General features: G+C 33.3%; 1 protein-coding gene across 30 annotated transcripts in view; it reads right to left on the bottom strand.

Annotated features, from left to right (window-relative positions):
• Positions 1-18787, bottom strand: part of Sox5 (SRY-box transcription factor 5) — a 983564-nt gene that overhangs the window by 40125 nt on the left and 924652 nt on the right. For all 30 annotated transcript variants that reach the window (XM_058576214.1, XM_058576205.1, XM_058576209.1 and 27 more), the window contains one exon: positions 4396-4573. In XM_058576214.1, the coding sequence (XP_058432197.1) occupies positions 4396-4573 (178 nt within the window). The remainder of the gene's footprint in view (positions 1-4395; positions 4574-18787) is intronic.

The raw sequence follows: 18787 nt of genomic DNA on the forward strand, positions 1-18787 counted from the left end.
CTTTATGTTATCACCTTTAAAATTAGGAAAATGTAGGAATAACATGCTCAGCTAATGACATTGAACATATTTCCTTTTGTTTTATGTGGTCAATATGTATGTATTGTATTAGCTCAAGTGAAGTTTTACTTTTCTTGTGTCTCTAAGGAATGAAGGGTGAGGGTAATACATTCCAATATGTTACAAGGTCTCCTGGGACACAGACTGCAGGCACCTAAAGCCTCGGTACAGGGATTTTACCTGCTTGCTCTTCAGAGTTTGCAAAATGTATGACACAGAGAAAGCATTTAATTCTGAGTAAGAAGAGCATCTAATGCAGTGATGCCACTAATCAGCAACAACTGGAAAGAAAGAATACCAACAAGGGACTGGCTACTCATAAGCCCCCAGCCTGCAACAGCAGCATATGTAGAGCAGACACTAAGTTGTTATTTGTAGCCTTAAAAGTAAAACAAAGGGGGTTGGGTGGAGCTCAGTGGTACAGCACATGCCTGGCATGTGTGAGGCCCTGAGTTCAATCTCCAGTTCCAAAACAAAACAACAGTAAAACGGATAATAAACAGAATCCTAAGACAATCTACGTTTTGAAAGGAAATCACTCTGAATGATTGATTGATTAGGCACTTAGCCTCTTTAGTTCTCTGTTCCTTATCTGTAGAATGACAACTTTGACCAGATGATATGGATATGTTCTCTATCTAATTAAGGGTCCATAATTTTAGAATAGCTGTAGTTAAGAAAATAGAGGAACAAAACTTTGAAAAAAATTAAAAGTGTTATACATATAAATGGCATAGGTGGAAAGGGCTTATGAGGGAAAGCAAACATCTGGTCAAAAGATTCTAAAGTTATCCATCGTTCTTGTGAACTGTTCATGCCTTTTAAGGATCCCCTTTCTTTGGAGCTGCCTATCATTTGCCTACCAATCGAAAGCATTCTTATAGAATGCACTGTAATACTGGTCACCAACCTCAAAAAGTCACTTTCTATATTTGTAGCTAATAGATATATAGCAAAGAGCCCCATGTCATTAATGATAACTTAAGTTATCTTTGGTCCACAGCTTTCCATGGTTTATTAATGGCATAACACATTAATTCTTCTTTCAGAAGTGACCTTTACAACACCATTAATCCTCACAGCTTTTATCCAACTACATTATTACTCATTATGGTTTCAGCTTTCAACATCTGCATTTGTTGAAAAGAGAAAGTAAATTGTAGTAGCCTCAAACCCTTGGAAAATTTGAGGATGTGTATGTGATGAAGGGGCTTTTCAAGAAGAAAATAAGAGATGTTTTAGAAGTGGGGAAAGTCATATGATAAATGTCATTAGATACATTTCTGCCTTCATAAAATACTTTGTCATACTTAATCCATGAGAATGCTAAAATAAAAAATCCACATACGATAAAAATGCATATACATTAGTTATTCTATTAGTTAAATATTTGAGTTCTAGTAACATTACAAAAATAGCTCATATATCAACACTGCGATATTTATGAGCCTTCATGTATATTATGCAAGTGAATCATTCTCGCCAAGTAAAATATTTTTTCTTTTACATACTCAGAACATAAAAGCAAATCTGATCTTTCTACCAACAGCTAAAGGATGCTGAGAAGAGCAACTAAAGAGTTAGACCATAAAGGTGAAAATGCATGTGTGCCTTCCAAACTGCTTTCAAACTTCTCAAAAATTCAGTTTTCACTGGTTCTCTTCTCACTGCTGCTCTAATGTATCAGACAAAATTCCTCTAAACAAATAATCTTGAATTCTAGTTTGTGGAGATTAAAACATTTGCAATATATCCTGCAGTCTTTTCTCTATCTAGCTAACAATTTCTCTGAACCTTGACCATTTTTCTCTTCATTTCTTTTACTTCCAGATCAAAAAAAAAAAAAAAAAGAAAAGAAAAGAAAAAGAAAGAAAGAAAAAAGAAAGAAATGGAGATCTTCTTTCCAAGACTAATTTTTCATTATCTCCTTGTGATATGTTCACTCTTGCATTCTTTCATAATTATCTCTCTCCAGATTCTTCTTCTTTCTCCTTAGAAAGGAAAATATTCCTATTCTGAAATCTGCTCAGCCTTAGTATGTACTGTCAACTGCACTTTCTCATATTCTTCAAAGCTTCACAATTGGAAGTTTGTTCAAACCACACTAGTAAAATTTCCTTGTCAGAGTCTACCAATCTGTGAACTCCAGAAAAATCCTAAGGCTTTTCTTCTTCATGATCTTTACCGTCCCTACAAAATGTGCCACACCATGAAATAACCCAATTTTGTTGAAACTTTTCATTTTCCTAGGCCAGCATGACGTTGCTCTATCTTCATTCATATTCTAAGACACTCATTAGTTTTCCATCTAAAAAATGTGGTGGTTTAAAAATATGATACTGTTTCCTTCAAAAGTAGGAGCCTAATTTCCTTTCCCTTAAGTTGGGCTGAATTTAGTAATTCTCTTATAATGAGAAGAATCAAGAAAACTTACTGTGTGCAACTTTGGAGATCAGGTCATAAAAGGTACTGCAATTTTCTCTTTGTATATTCTCTCTTGGATCATTCACTTGAGAAGATCACCTATCATGCTTTGAGCAGCTCTAGCTATAGATTTATATGGCAAAGAACTTTGTTCTCCAGACAACAGCCATGAAAATGAGGCATCTTGAACAAGGATATCCATCGCCAGTAAAGTTCAAGGATGACTACAGCTCTGGCCAACATCTTGACTGTAATTATTTGACACAGTCTAAGCTTGAATTAACTGACCCTTAGAAACTGTGAGATTGTAAATGATGTTTGTTTTAGGTTTCTTAATGCAGCAATACATAACTAATACAGTAGGTAGCACCAATGATTCTCCATTGGCTTCTCTCTTACCAGACATATTGTTTTCCGGTGAACTTATTTTCTCTCCTGGCTTCAAGGAATGATATTTCCATATATAAAATATTAGCACACTATTTACATATTAGTTTTATATTCACAGTTACCTCCAGAACATCAATACTTACATGGTTCTTTGATTCAAATTCCACATATATTAAATTATTATATGTCTTACCCCAAATTTTATCCCATTTTGGTCTTCTCTTTCATAGTTAATGGAGTCAACAACACTTATTATGACATAAAATCAAAATCCTTGAATCCTCTGTCTCCAACTGGAACCTCTTCAGATATATTTGATGGTTAATATTTTATGTCACTACTATCTCTTCAATCTGTCTTCTCCTTTGCTTCATCATTGTCTATTTCTATCTCATGTAGCCTACTCTCATCTTACACTAAAACAATGGTTTCTTTGATTTCAGTATCTTTCTGTTGACAGTACTTTTCATAAAGTTCTGATCACATCACTTCCTGTAGAAAAAGTCAAAATATCTTAGCCAAGTATTAATCTGAGCCTTTCAGTTTTCAACTTCATCATTTTCTACCACATACTCATTCTATAATCAAATTGGTGCATTTCTCAGAAGTATGTTGTATTCTTTTCTTAGCACCCAGAAAGCTTAGGAATATAGATCCTCCTCAAAGGTCAGATTCAATTATGATAGCTTCAATTTTGTCTTTTTTAATACTTCTCAATGAGAATCCAACAGTCTCCTCTAATCACAGGATTGCCGCTCTAGAATAGCACATACTATACCTGACTTGTACTATAGGAGAGATGACTCCTCCCCACCTAAACCATAAGACTGGCTACTTGAGGGCTAGTCTATGCTAGCCTCCTCATAATGAAACAAAGTACTAAACATATCAACAAATTTGTGCTGGATTGAGTATTTACATTCTAATTTATAATGCCAAAATAAAGATCTTTATATTTTCAGTCAGCTTAAAGAAGCATTCCTTAATGTTTATTTACTCTACTAAAATGACACATATAGAGAAGTGAAGGCATCACTTTTAATAATGTTTTGGTGTGTTCAAGCAGAATTTTTAAACAGAATGGAATGGAATTAACTTCACATCCTAGTGGTTGATTGCTGATTCAAGTAGAATGTATTTCATCATTATATATACTTTCTATATAGTACAAAAAAATGAAAATAAATTTCAGTGAAAGAAAAAGCAAGTCACCTAACAACAAAATACTGGAACCCCTGCTTACTCTGATTAGTCATTTAGGTCTCTTTTTAATAAACTTGTAGACATAAGTTACACACATAAATATAACCAGTACAATTTGATTGCAAGGGGACATTATAACTTGGACTTCAGTTAGAAATTACACTTGTGTGTTTAAAGCAGACCTGTGTAATCCTTTAAAATGAAAGTCTCCTACTGAGCTCAAGCCATGCACAGAGTATGAGTGATATGCCATTAAAGATGATTTCAATCAATTGGTACAAACAGAAAATCAGCAAGAACAAAAGAAACAGAACTTACCTATTGTGCTAACTCTGGCTGAAGGACTAGCTAATGCTGCTGGGACAGAGGCTTTGAGGGGGCCTGCCCCACTGTTTATTCTCAGAGCTGGCATATGGGGAGAGGTGGGTGATGTGGGTGATTTGCCATCAGAGGTCTTGGGTTTGGCTGATAGGTTCAGTGGCTGTGCCACTTCATCCTGCAATGATCATTAGAACATGAGCTGTGGTAAGGAAAGGCTGATCAAAAATGTCTAGAAAAACACAGGTATACAGCCTGTCATTTCCCATCAAATTACTCTACCAATCAGTGATCTTAACATTCAAGCTGAACATTACAGTGTTTGGTTAGCTGTCAACAATGTCACTTTCAACTACGTATTACAAAACCCCTGTTGTATAAGAGAAAGGACACATGACCTCGACTATGCACTGAAGGCACATAATTGATGTAACCTGTAAGAAATATTCTTAAAAAGTTATTCTTTATACTATTCATATTTATTGAGAGACATTACAGCTCTTATAAAAATTCTGATGTAGGTAGGTGATCTTTTTGGTTCTGTTTTTTAAAACCTCCAAATAACAGGGTTTGAATCTCAAGCATCTTTCTATCCTGGTGCTTGGGCAGAGTACCTGGAACATCTGTGATGGATGGATAACTTAAGTGGTTGTGCAACTCTCATTAGAACTGCTCTCCAAATTAAATACAAAATAGAAGAAAATTTTCTACCTTTCTTAGAAAATAGTCACTTCCCCTATGTTTCTCAGAAACACTTCTGGATTTTATTTAAAAAGGAAAAAAACATAATAAACATTATCCAAATATACACTACTTATTTACATGTGACACTGTTGTAAACATGTAACAGACAGCATTTTTTTGAAACCCAGATTTGTTTTCTTGATGCCTTAAAGCATGCTACACGTGGCATGAAGAATAATATGAGATCTGTTCAGCACGGTTAGTGATTTCCAATTTTTCTATAACTGAATAGTTAAAACTCTATTTAATGCCTTTCTATTTAGCCCTTATGTAATTTCATGTGTGAAATTTATGAATACAATATCACCAAAATTTCGATTGCAACATATAAGGATCAGATAATATTAGCATCATATCACTTTCCTATCATTATAGAAAGTTAATTTAGTCCTTCCTTTTCTGTGTTGTAAAATAGGAATAATGTGCCACTTACTTGTATATGATTGTTTACATTACATCCAAGTTTACATTGATATTACAGTAGGATAGAAATTTAGTTCCCACTTAGCTACTATTTCTTGAGTTAAGAACATAAAGTATTTACCAATAGCAGGATAAATATTTGAAAGTAGCATAATTTTTAATCAAATGGGTAATTAGGTAATATGGAGACATTTTTCATTAACATATACAGAAATCTTATGTTCATATTTACCAAAAAAATTGCAATAAATTATTTTACAAAAAATGGTAAAACAGAGCTAGGTATGGTGGCACATGCCTATAATCCCAGTGATTTAAGAGGCTGAGGCTGGAGAATCACAACTTCAAGTCTAGCCTCAGTATATTAATGAGACCTTCAGCTAATTAGCAAGACTCTGTATCAAAAGAAAATAAATAAATACAAGGTCTGAGTACATAGTTCAGTGGTAAAGCTTCCCTGGGTTCAATTTAGTACCAAAAAACAAAACAAAACAAAACAAAAAAACAAGTCTTGTGGTATAAAATGACATCCATTTCAAGTTTACATATTTAAGAAGTTTATTATTGGGCTTTTTTCTTTAATTCTATAGTTAGGTACCCTTAGGAAATTCATAAACAGACTAGGAAAAATTGCACTTGAAACTCCTTTTTTTTTTTTTTTGGTTCATTTTGTTTGTTTGTTTAAGAGAAAAGAATAGTTATTTGAAAAATTCATGAGATAATTCATATTGGCAATCTACTATCATGTGAAATACAAAATAAATTACTGATCATTATACCAAATTATATTGATTCATAGGATCTTGGTGAGAAGTAAAATAAGGGGTGGGTCCCAATAACCTGTGCTTTCATTAGCATGTCCAGGTAATTCTGAAGCACACTAACATGTGACAGCCACAGGCTTATGTAGGGAGACGAAAAAGTTTTATTAGGCTTCAAAACCCTTTCAAAACCATCCTCAATATAAGAAAATTACACTTAAAATAGGTTAATAGTACCTCAATCTTTAAAATTGATTGGGACATCTATGCTAACAATAAAACCTAGAGACATTGATATGCATAATAAACCAAATGCTACTGAGATTCTGTGCAACAATCAGAATTAGAATCCAGATCTTTTCCCTGAATTAAGTTTAAACATCCTGACTGTCTCATAGGGACTTTATTGGCTAATTAATATGCAACTGGAAATATTCCAGGCACTTTCCCCTACCACCAATTATACCTGTTTGCTACTCTCTGTGTGAACTAGGGGCTACTGGGACAGCCCTACAACATCTTTTTGACAGGACCAAACAACTTCTGGAAAAGTTTTGAGGAATGCTTCAAGAAATTAAAGGGAGCTCCTTCACTTGACCATGCAGTAAAATAAGAGAGGAAAGAAGGTATTCCCAGTGTTGGAACCGGGGAGATTTATGAGCAGAAGGGAAATAGAGTGTGAGTGTGTACACAGGGGGGTGATGATGTTGATGAAAATGATGGAGACTTGGAGGCTGAGGGGTGAAATGCCACATGTCTTAGCTTTAAGCACTAAGAACTATTATATGCGCATGCTGAAAGATGAGTATTCAAAGCATTTATTAAAGCAAGAGACCCACTGGAATGCTTAATATTCTTCACTCAAGGCAGCACAGATGTCTGAAAGCCAAAAAGTGCAGGGCCCCAAGGACATAATAGAGGTTGACAGTTCCAAAGTTGATATAAATGTCATTCAAAATTGCCCTTTTATTCTTTCCCATTGTGTGACAGGGATAATGGTATATTTTAATAAGAACTCATATGCTTGATCCTTCTACTGGTAACTGTATAAACAATTCGGACTCTTATATGATATTATTTCACAATTTGAGTATTCAATAATTTACTGCAGAGATACTATACCAAAATGCCTGTTATTCATGAAAAATAAAAAAATTTTAGTAGTTTTCTACTTTCTATTAGTTATTTTTCACTTGACTAGATGAAAATTTAAAAACCTTTACTATAAAATGGACATAGACTATTTATTTATGGCATACACTTTCATAGTTATGAATATGAGCAATAAACACTGGAGATACATATTTTTCTACTTTGTTCTTTCACTTCTAATGCTTTACTTAGGAGGAATTGGAAAGCTTAGCATGATTAACCCCTACTCCTACAAATAAAACACAGATTTAAAAATAAAAGTAAATAATTATATAAGGAAGAATATTAGTAATTTTTAAGGTCAGGGAAGCATTGGAAAAGAGCATTTCTAACTGGTATATCATCAGGCACTGAAGAAAGCAATTTCCTTTTAATCATTCACCCAATTATTAAATGGAGTTGCCAAGTGAAACTTTTGAAGAGAGCATATTTCATTTATACATAAAGTGATGTTTATATTATTATATACATGTGTTGAATAACTTCAAATAGTGTGTGAAATTTGTGTGTAAAGTAAAACATGTTTACTTTAGCTTACAGGTTTAAGTTTAAATACTTTATATTTGTCTTAACCAGAAGGCCATTATTTATATTTACAGATTTTGTTATACATATCCTAAATCATTTATTTAATCTTTAATACTGTGAATTAATGAATAAGCTCATGGAGGAAATTAAAGCTCAGAAAATTGTAGTGAAATCCAGGTTTTTGGACTAAACATATAATATTCTTTTAATTCCATATGACAAATTGAATCCTAAATCTAAAAAGACACTGCTGGAACATAATTTCTGAAATTCCAGACCTAACCATATACTTCTATCAGATAACAAACCACATCAAGGCTGATATACATGTGATAAAATGAACTAATCCACACGTTTGCCATCTTACACCTTAGCTTAACAGTTAAGGCACATACTGTTGACTAACTTTTGGTGACTTTTTGTGTCTCTTTATTACCTATACTATACAGCATAAAATATTTCCTTTGGTATTACTAAAAAAAAAAGTTGTTTGATTAGACTGTTCTTTGGGGAAAATCCCAAGGGTTCAAGCACACCATACGTGGAACAAGACCTTTGTATGTCTAAATACAAATTTTAGAAGCCTATTTCCAAATATTACTTCTTCTAATAAACTATTGGCTAATCTTAATTGTCTTCAATGAAATGTAGAGCAAGTGAAAACCACATAAACAGAGAGTCAATGCCTGTTCCATTTTCTCATAGCTACATGACTTGTCTGAATGTGACATTTCACTCAACAGGAGCTTGTGGCCACAGTAGAAGAAATATTGTGGAGGCTCTAATTAATTTGTATCCCAGCCAATGACAATCTCCCACCCAGAAGACTAAATCAAACACATAAAAAAAAAGAGTGTGACACAAATATGTAGACTTCGATATACTGAAGAAATTCTAATTGTCATCATGGACTCATAGATTATTCTACATGAACACTGTAAAAGAACTACATAAAAGTAAAATAGATTTTATTTAGATGACTTTCAAATAATACGTTATTTTAGAAAAAACACGTTATATTAACATAATTGTCTAATATTCAAAATTTTATCTTACTTAAAGAATAAATGGCTTAGAAAAATCAAACATAATTCATTAAAGAAAAAGCATTCTTCAGAATCCTGTATTTTTTCTCTCTCTGTACTACTTAGTCTTTCATTTTTTTTGGTAGGGAGTTTTATCAAATAGAAAATAGGTATACTAGTACCCTAGAGGCACTTACTAATTTCTTCTTATTTTCACCCTTGTTCTTTAGAACATAGAAATACACCCACACCTGGATTGTGGGACCCCAGGGTACAAATGATGATGTGGAAATAATTTTACCCTTAGGAATAAAAAATAGAACTTTATTTATATCTTCATTCTTTATCATCCAGCTGCTGGTTTGGTTTGTGCCATATCAGTTATCACAAAAGTTTACTTCATTCAATATTTACCTATATTAATTATTGAAAATCAAACATTTACTTGGCAGTTAAATTTACATCTCTCCAATGGCAACAGACAAGAATATACAAACTTACTTAATCAACCATCCATCTATTCATTCATTATTTACTGAATGGTATTTCAACTATTTATTAATGGCTATTATATGCTAGATGCTAGAAAAATGCAAATCAACTGACTAGACATGTGACTTTGAGGCACTGGCTTTCTGTGGTGAGTCATAAAGAAGCAAAGATGTGCATTTACTTTTTATTCAACCCTAAGGGTTTGTGGAATTGTGTCTTCCTGATACAGTTCCTAAGCTGAACTCCTCAAAGACTGTCTATGCATTCAACATATTGTTCCATTTATAAAAATACTACAGTTTGTTAACAGCCATACAATGATTAGAACACACACACACACACACACACACACATTTTAGGAACATCTCATGGTTTGAAAACTACAATTGTTCCCATATTTATCATAAATACTCATGTGAAGTAAGTAGCAATCATAACATATGGAGAAGAGTAAAGACATTCATGAAACATGTTGCACAATTAATCATGCTGCGGCTATTATCCTCTCTGATGAAATAATCTTATTATATTAAGTAGGGAAGTTACATGACAGCCTGAATTGTGTAATGTGCTCTGCTGCTGCACCTCTCTTCCCTACCTGTGCTCACATTCACCCTTTGTTCTACCCAGATTGTTCACTGTGGGAGCCCCTTGCACCCCTCCCAACCAAACAAGTCATTGCTCTTCTACAGTTCAGTAGAGGTGTTATTAGAAGAGATGACACAAAACAGAAATAGCATGAGGACCTGCAAAAAGATTGGAATGGACCTGCTCCCCTTTCCTTCATGAGGGAGATGGAAGAGAAATGGTTTGCATGTATCTGTGAGAATATATCAGAGTAATATAAAGAAAGCTTGTATCATTATATAATCTTATATTATGTTATTTTAACAATCTTAAAATTATTTCTGTAGTTCCTGACAAATTAGGAATCCTACTAATTTGTGTCTGATCCAACTCCATACTTGATAAGTAGGTTCCTAAATATCAGGTCCATCACATAGGCTTAACACCTTCTTCAGGATCAGATGCTTACATTCAGATTTATAAATTGCTAAATGCCTTTTTATCCAGGTGCAAAGAGTTCCAGTAATTCTTTGACAGGTATGTTTTTGCTGTGATGCTACCATTAGAACTGATCTTTATTTAAATGCAAGCCTTAAGTTAGTTAGCTGAGGCTACTATGTTCCAGTTTCTCATTGGGCTTCCTTATTTTGTCATTTTACTTTTGCTTTATGTATACTTGTTAGTAGTGTTGATTGTGGGACATTTGCTTCAATCTCCTAATTACACATTTCTTTTACATTTGAATCATTGGCACATAATTAATTTAAAGGTATTCAAATAGTATCCATCATTTATTTTGCTGTTTAAAATACCCTCTGTTCCTCTCTGTTACTATGTTAATATTTTCCTTATTTTCTGATTTTGTTAATTTAATGCTTCAATAGTATAAATACACATACACATACACATATAGAATATATGTTAATATATTCTATGTGTGTGTGTGTGTATATATATATATCTCCCAACAGAGGAAAGAATAAAAAATGTGGCTCTAGAGTACCATATTTCACATTCATTTTTTAATTTAAAAAAACCAAGGCTGTAAAATACTTTCATCCAAATTAATGCCATCTTCCCACAGAGTCCTTCTGTGATACCCACTCAAGTTAGCCCCCATAGTTCTTGCCTTGTGGTATTTTAAGCCCCTGTGTCAAACTCTCCCACAATGAATAGATTTGATCTATACAACCAACAGGATATTGCAGAAATGGCAGAGTTTGACTTCTGAAGGTAGGTCATAAAAGATGTCTACCTTCCTGTTTGATGGAACACTTGATCAACCTCAATACTATATCAGCCAATAATTCTTTATTTTGAGTTGCTTTCCTCTGCTTCAAAATGCTTATCAGTAACCCTAGACTCTACCCCCAAGAATTATACACTTGTAGCACCCTTACCCAAGTCATTACAGCAAGACATTGCCTATGTTTCCTGGGGGACAAATCACCCCTAGTTGAAAACTAAAGCCCTGGGGAAAGCCAGCTTCCTGGTTGTGAGCATGCTCAAGCAGTATGATCTGTTATAACCCCTCAGTTTTATTTATAATCCTCTGTAGAGCCAGGTGCATTCCATTTTACATTTTCCTTCCTTCTCTTTGAATGTTTTCCTCCCTTCCTTTTAACATTTCCAATTTAGCTTTTAGACTTTAATTTTAGATTATTCTCTGTCTAATCCATACTCTTTATTTCCAAAATGCTCCAAAAATATACTATATAAATAGTTTTCATATATTTACTTAGAAGGATGTCATATGAGTAGTTCTTTAGCCACAGTATCAGATGAAAAGCCACTCAGAAATTCTGCAGAGTAAATTTTTCTATCTTTGAAAAGATGAAGAATGAGAGGAATATGAATCAAAAATAAGACTGAATGAGAACAGTTATGACATGATCCAGTAAAAAAATGTCTAGTGTTTCAGACTCAACTTCATTCTCTGGTCCTGAGAGAACTTTCAAATCTGATAATGATGGTAGTTTTGTCCTAATGGTATACGTTACATCTGGATGTTTACTATTAACTTTTTAAATGATTAACAGTTCTTCAACCAAGAAGCCTAGAGCAGTAAGAACTGATGTTCTTACCACACTAATTCTTCTCATAACATCTAGATATAAATCTCCAAAAGCTTTTAAAGAACACTTTAAAGAAGTTAGATTTGGTCACTCTATGCATAAGAAAATGCAATGTGATTTTATTTAGACCACCCAATCAGTCCTCAAACTTATAATTACAAATAATTTGTCTCTATTGCTTTACTGTTAGTTACTTTTGAAAATATGTGCAAAAAAAAAAGGAGACAGGACTAGAAAATGACCAATGATGGAATGGATTCACACAAACAAAAGGAGATCATAGAGCAATACAGCTTTGCAAAGTAAACCCTTAAGAAAGAAAAGTTACACTGAGCAAACTCTATTGCCATCTCTGTGTTGGGGATGGCATCCCTACCTGTACCTGAATGTATGAAATGAGCGCACCAGCATCTCCACTAAAACTACAAAGGAGTTAACATCAGAGAGACAGAAGAACAATGCAAACATCATCAAAACAAATTAATGGCATGCTGGATTTATATCAAAAAAGAGGTGGGCTGAGGTTGTGGATCAGTGGCCAGAGAGCTTAACTAACATGCCTGAGGCACTGGGTTCGATCCTCAGCACCCCACAATAAACAAACAAACAAACAAATAAATAAATAAAGATATTGTGTCCATCTAGAACTGAAAAAAAAATGGTAAAAATACCACATGGAATTCTGCATAGCCTATCAGTCAGGAAAAAAATACCAATGGAAATGTTAATGGAACATTCATGATCATGAAACAAAATACAATTAAATGTTTGAGAGATTCTCAGAAGGCTCAAAAACTCCTCTTCAAAAAATATTTATGGTTCTCTTAGGGCTTACGTTTTTCTAGATCTCTGACAGTTAATGATAGCTATTAATGTTTTGGATATATATTTGGGAGACATGAATGAGTGCCAAGTTGTCTAAGGCATAGGCCCTTAGAGAAGGATGGACATGTAGGTGTGCATAAAAAATCTGAAGGAGAATGAGACACAAAGCAAGAAGTTAGGAAAGTCTAAGGTAGCACCCATTGCTATTGACTGTAATAATCATATCTCTGTCTGTATTCCTTTTCTTGTGTTTGTTGTTTCCATAAAAGTTGTTTTCTGGAATTGTTGATAACAAAATTATTAGATTTTGAATAGTTTAAGAAAACTATTTGTTTAAAGGAATCTTCATTAATGATCTGAGGACTCTTACCCTTTATGGTACAACTTTCTTGAGGGTATGTGTCAGCATATTATCATTCACATATGCCTTGAATTAAAAAATAACCAAATATTTACTACTAAACATTAATTAGATAAATAATTGAGGTTAATGAATCAGTTCCTATAAAGTCTAAGTTTTTCTATTTTTTTCATTAAAATGTTTAAGAATTGTTTATATCTACACTTAATGCATGTAATACATACTAAGCAAATGCCATTTTGATTTGTGAATAATGGAATAGGAGTATAAGCACTACTAAAATGTACCCCTGTAACATTTCAATTTCTTCAAATGAATTCTTTCACTGCTTAAATTTCATAGTTCTTCCCAGTCTTCAAACCTTGCTCCCTTTTCTCCTTGCTTTCCCCTTGAAGCTGAAGGTTCAATGTCTCCGGGACTCATTGTTTTCTAGTCAGAGATGTCACCCAACAAAACCATTGTCAGCACCTCCTTAGTGACAGGCTTTCTATTAATTTAACTCGAAACTTTGCTAGGTCATACATGCAAACCCCTTTCACCCCAGTTATTGCAGATAGAGAAAAAGAGTCACTCAGTGAACAATTAAGGAAAAAAGTCCAAAGAAAAGTAAAAACAAATGCAAAACTCCCTTCTCCTACCTCCCCTGATTTAACACACACTTATTTGTCATTCTTCAGGTTAAAAGCTGTATTAATGATTCTTCTTTCCAAACACAGAATTGGAAGGGTTGTACCATCTGTCCTGGAAAAACTTTTTTCATGTGGTAAATTAATTCTTTAATGTTTCACAAGCATCTTTTAGCATTACTCTTAGTGGAATCATAGATCGAAGGAGAGATGAAATGTATATTCCAGCAGGTGAAGCAATATAAACATAATAAATGACAGGACATTTTAAGGCAATATAAATTACTATGAAATTTCAATAAAGAAACACTGTAAGTAATCTAAAAGAATGTTTTGAAAGAAGTGCTTTTGAAAACAAAACTTTTTGTCTTTCATTATTTTTTAGTTATTTAGAATGAATTCTTCATCACTAATGTGCTTGATTTACTAGATCATGACCTGGATTTGGATTTTGGATTTTAGAATGTTTGATAAAGATATAATTTCCTTATTCTGTGGCTCCTTAGCCCACTCTTTTGGAAGACTCTGAAAATATAATTATATAGTAAGGCATGAGTTGTTGGAACATTGATTGCTATAACATTTGCTCTTGGGGGACTTAAAAACAGCATACTACAGTGATGCAGCCACATCAATGTTTATAGCACAATTTACAATAGGTACATTGTGAAACCAACCTAGATGCCTTTCAGTTGTTATATATACAATGGAATATTACTCAGCATTAAAAGAGAATAAAATCATGGCATTTACAGGTAAATGGATGGAGTTGGAAAATATCATGCTAAGTAAAGTAAGTTAATCCCAAAAAACCAAAGAGCTGAATGTTTTCTCTGATAAGTAGATGTTCATCTATAATGGGGGTTAAGGGGAGTATGGGAGGAATGGAGGAACTTTAGATAGGGGAAAGGGGAAGGAAGGGAAGGGAGGAAGAATGGAGGTAGAAAAAACAGTGGAATGAGGTGGACATCATTACCCTAGTACATGTACAAAGACACGAATGTGTGACTCTGCTGTCATGTATAACAAGCTAGAACAAATAAATAAATTTTTAAAAATTGCTCTTTGGGATTTATGACTAGATGGTTTTTTTAGAAATTATTTTTATTCAAAAGGGACTAGAAATGCAGATCACTAATAAAACATGTATTTAATATGTGTGAGGCCCTAAATACAATCCCCAACACCAAAAAAACAATGACTTAAAAGATTAATTTCCAGGGGCTAGGGGTATAGCTCATTTGGTAGAGTGCTTGTCTTGTAAGCCCAATGCCCTGGGTTCAATCCCCAGCACCAAAAAAAAAAAAAAAAAAAAAAAAGATTAATTTCCATTCCCAAACATATTCATCAAAAGCAATTATTTTCCAATTATGATTGATTTCTCCCTTGTCTTATTATTAACCTATTAGAAAGCAAATAAAATCATGGTATGTCTCATTGAATGCAGGAATTATGCTATTTTTACCAACAAACTTTTGCCTTTTCCAAATTACAAAAAATTTTGTAATACAATTTTGTCATGAGGAGAGTTGGTTTCCAAAGAAGAAATAAATGTGTATAACCCAATGCAGTTTGTTACGTGAATATTTGTGGGAGTAACAAATATTATAAAAACATAATTATGTTTTAATGAGTTCTAGAAACAGCTATAAATTTTTAATATTGTTTAGTTATATAGCTGTTCACTTGCAGTGATTTCCTAATACTTTTTACTTTATTCCCTAACATTTAAACTTAATTTACAAGTTACAAAACACCTTTGCATATTAGGTCTTATCTTACTCTCATAGCAAGAGTATGTGCTATAATGACTCCATTTCCCAGATAAAGAAACTGAGGTTAGAGACATTTAAAGATTTGTCAATAGTCATATCTTTAGTAAGCCAAGTTGCCAAAAGGGGAATAGGATTTTTAGGCCATAAGTTCTTCAAAAATCAGAATAACAACCGAAATCATGTAATTTCTTCATAATGCTAAAGAAATTTTATACCCTATATGATAGGGACCACACATTCAATTTGGTTAATACTGGTCTGGAACATGGTAACATTTTATGATAACAGATTATGAAATATTTTACAAAGTAGTTTTAATTAAATTCCAAATGTATTCATATAACTAAGTTTGTATAAAAAATAAATATTTACTTGAAATTCAAGTAAACACCATAAATATCCTTAACACTATTATTTCAATGGACCTGTTTCATTTCAATGTAAAACACATGGAAATTTACATACAATTAAATCCTTTCTAGTCATTTAGAGAGGAACCAATCCTATAAGAAATGAAGGACAGGATGGAGGAGACCTTTAGCCCACCTACTGGCTTGACCAAAGGTTATGAATCCATCCCAGTTTACTTCAAATGAGTATGTCAAAGGTAACCCACAGGCCATTTCATGGTGATTTATAGCTGAAGCCTGCAAATCTCCTTTATTTAATGATAACCTCAACAGAGTCATTAAGGCATTCTTTGTCTTCATGGCAGTGACCAGGAGGGAAGGATGTCTTTAAAGAATTCTAAGAGGTGATCACTATTTATACAGAATGTCAATTAAAGCCATATCCTGGAGACAAAATAGTTTTTTCTCAATATATTGAGGATGTTTAGCAGATTATTTCTTCTGCCTATCAATGTTATAATATTAAATCCAAGATACAGGCCAAAAAAATTCAAATAAAAATGAAAAGGCTTAAAACTGAGGATCAGGTAAGAGTTTGATTTTAATTATAATGATCTTGAATTTGTATTAAAGCTCTCACAGCATAATGATTCCTAAGTGTCTGTATTGAGTTAAGCATGTCATGAAGCATGAGGAATTGTAAGATTGATTTATCAGATATTCATTTAAGAAATAGTCAATTAAAATAATTAATGTGTAGTGAAACTCGGCTGTAATGCCTCATGTTTAATTTTTCCCAGCCCATAACATTACCAGAATAATTACAATTCACAGTTTGGGTAGTATAAAAGATTTTAATAAAACAACCACAATGACATTGAAACAGAAGAGTTTTGATCACACTATTTAGAATGAACTAAGAAAAAAGAATGAGTGTATTTGCTTTAGATTTTTATCTTATTTCAATGCTGTTTTGGAAAAATAGAATGAATCTGTAATTTTGACTTTTCTAGCTTTGGATGGAATATATATATTATGCATATATATATATATATATATATATATATATATATATATATAATATGCACATATATAATATAAACAAATAAGTCTGTATATGGAGGAGGTATCTCTCTACCAATTTTGAGCTATATTGTTTGGCATAAAAAGAGAAGCAGAGAAGGGCAATCTTACAAAGATTATCAAAGGAAGGGGCAACCCAAAATTCTCTTTTCTAAAAGTTTATTTGGACTATCAATTAAACAATATAACAAAACTAGAAAATACTGGTATAAGCCTTTGTCTTTCATTTCAACATTCACTTAATTCTGTAGCAAATGTAAGAGAAGCCAGTTACTCAAATATGGATTCACAGTAAACAAATTCATAAGGCTAATGTATAAGATAAAATGCCAATTTATTAATTAAAACCTGTTGCTGAGTATTTTAAGGCATGCTTTTCCTAATTTCAAGATACCTGAAAAAGCCATTTTACAATCAGAGAATCAAACAGTGAGTACTTCATTCAGATCAATAAGGTCTGGTAAGTAATGCTTGCTTCACCACAAATAATATTTCCCCAACGATCAGAATATTTCCTAAATACATTGTATTGACAAACTTTAACAGGGTAAACAATTTTTTGGTTCTATAATCTTTTGATGGAAAAAGGCCTCTCTACAGAGTACAACTTATCCTAGGTATAAGCATATTTTGCTCATGCTGAATAGAGATTATTCTCCAATGATGTGAGCCACTGACCTTTGATTGCTCATTTTTCTAAAAGAAACACAGCAATGATTACAGGCCAAGTACTGTGCCTGGTGCCCAAGATGAATAAGATATGATCCTTCCCTGCCCTCAAGGGACATCCAATCACTAAAAGAAAGACAAGTGAACCAAAGCATTATAAGGTGTTTATTCATATGCTTTTAGAGCATGTGCTTGTGCAGTGGGGTCACATGTCATGGAACAACCAGTTCTTTATGGATGTGATTGTTGAGAGAGATAATATTCAGCACGTGCCAGACAAGGAGGGGAATGGAATTAAGAGGGCAACAGCACTCTAGAGAAGTAGAGTGGCACTAACAGGAACAAAAAGAAGTGATCTATTTGGAAAATAAATTTCTGGGACATGGGAGAAAGGCAGAAGTATAAAACTAGGTTAGTGAGATAGGTGGAACTAGATCACAGAAGGTCATGGTAAGAAATTAGACCGACCCCAACTTTGAGACATTTCATCTTTGCATTTTCATTCCGCTTGAGTTCACTCACAAAGTTCTAGAAATGCATCACATTCCGCCATACTTCTTTCTTCAAAATTAAGTCCAAATCCATGTACCCCAATCCTTTATACCTTTGTGACTCAGCCCAGGCTGTCTTCAAGAGTATTCAAAATCTCATGTCTTTGGAAAGCCATGTCTTTATCCTCCTATCTTCCTATTTCTTCTCAGGGTAGGTAATAACTTGCTTTTTTCCATATTATTATTGAGTGGCACTTTGCCCCCAGTATTTTGTGTGTTATCTGCCTCCCCCCTTACGTTGTACAGTGTGTTATTATCCTTTTTTTATTTTACCATAGTGCTCAGCACATATGTCACAGATGCTCAAAAAGGTTTACTAAAAAAATTTTAATAAATGTTTTGACATCTTCTGTATCTCTAGAAACTTTATCCATGGATGAGGTTC

Source organism: Marmota monax, unplaced genomic scaffold (genome assembly GCF_021218885.2).
Source record: "Marmota monax isolate L192 unplaced genomic scaffold, Marmota_monax_Labrador192_F-V1.1 WCK01_AAM20220418_F8-fsc00012, whole genome shotgun sequence".
Lineage (NCBI taxonomy): Eukaryota > Metazoa > Chordata > Mammalia > Rodentia > Sciuridae > Marmota > Marmota monax.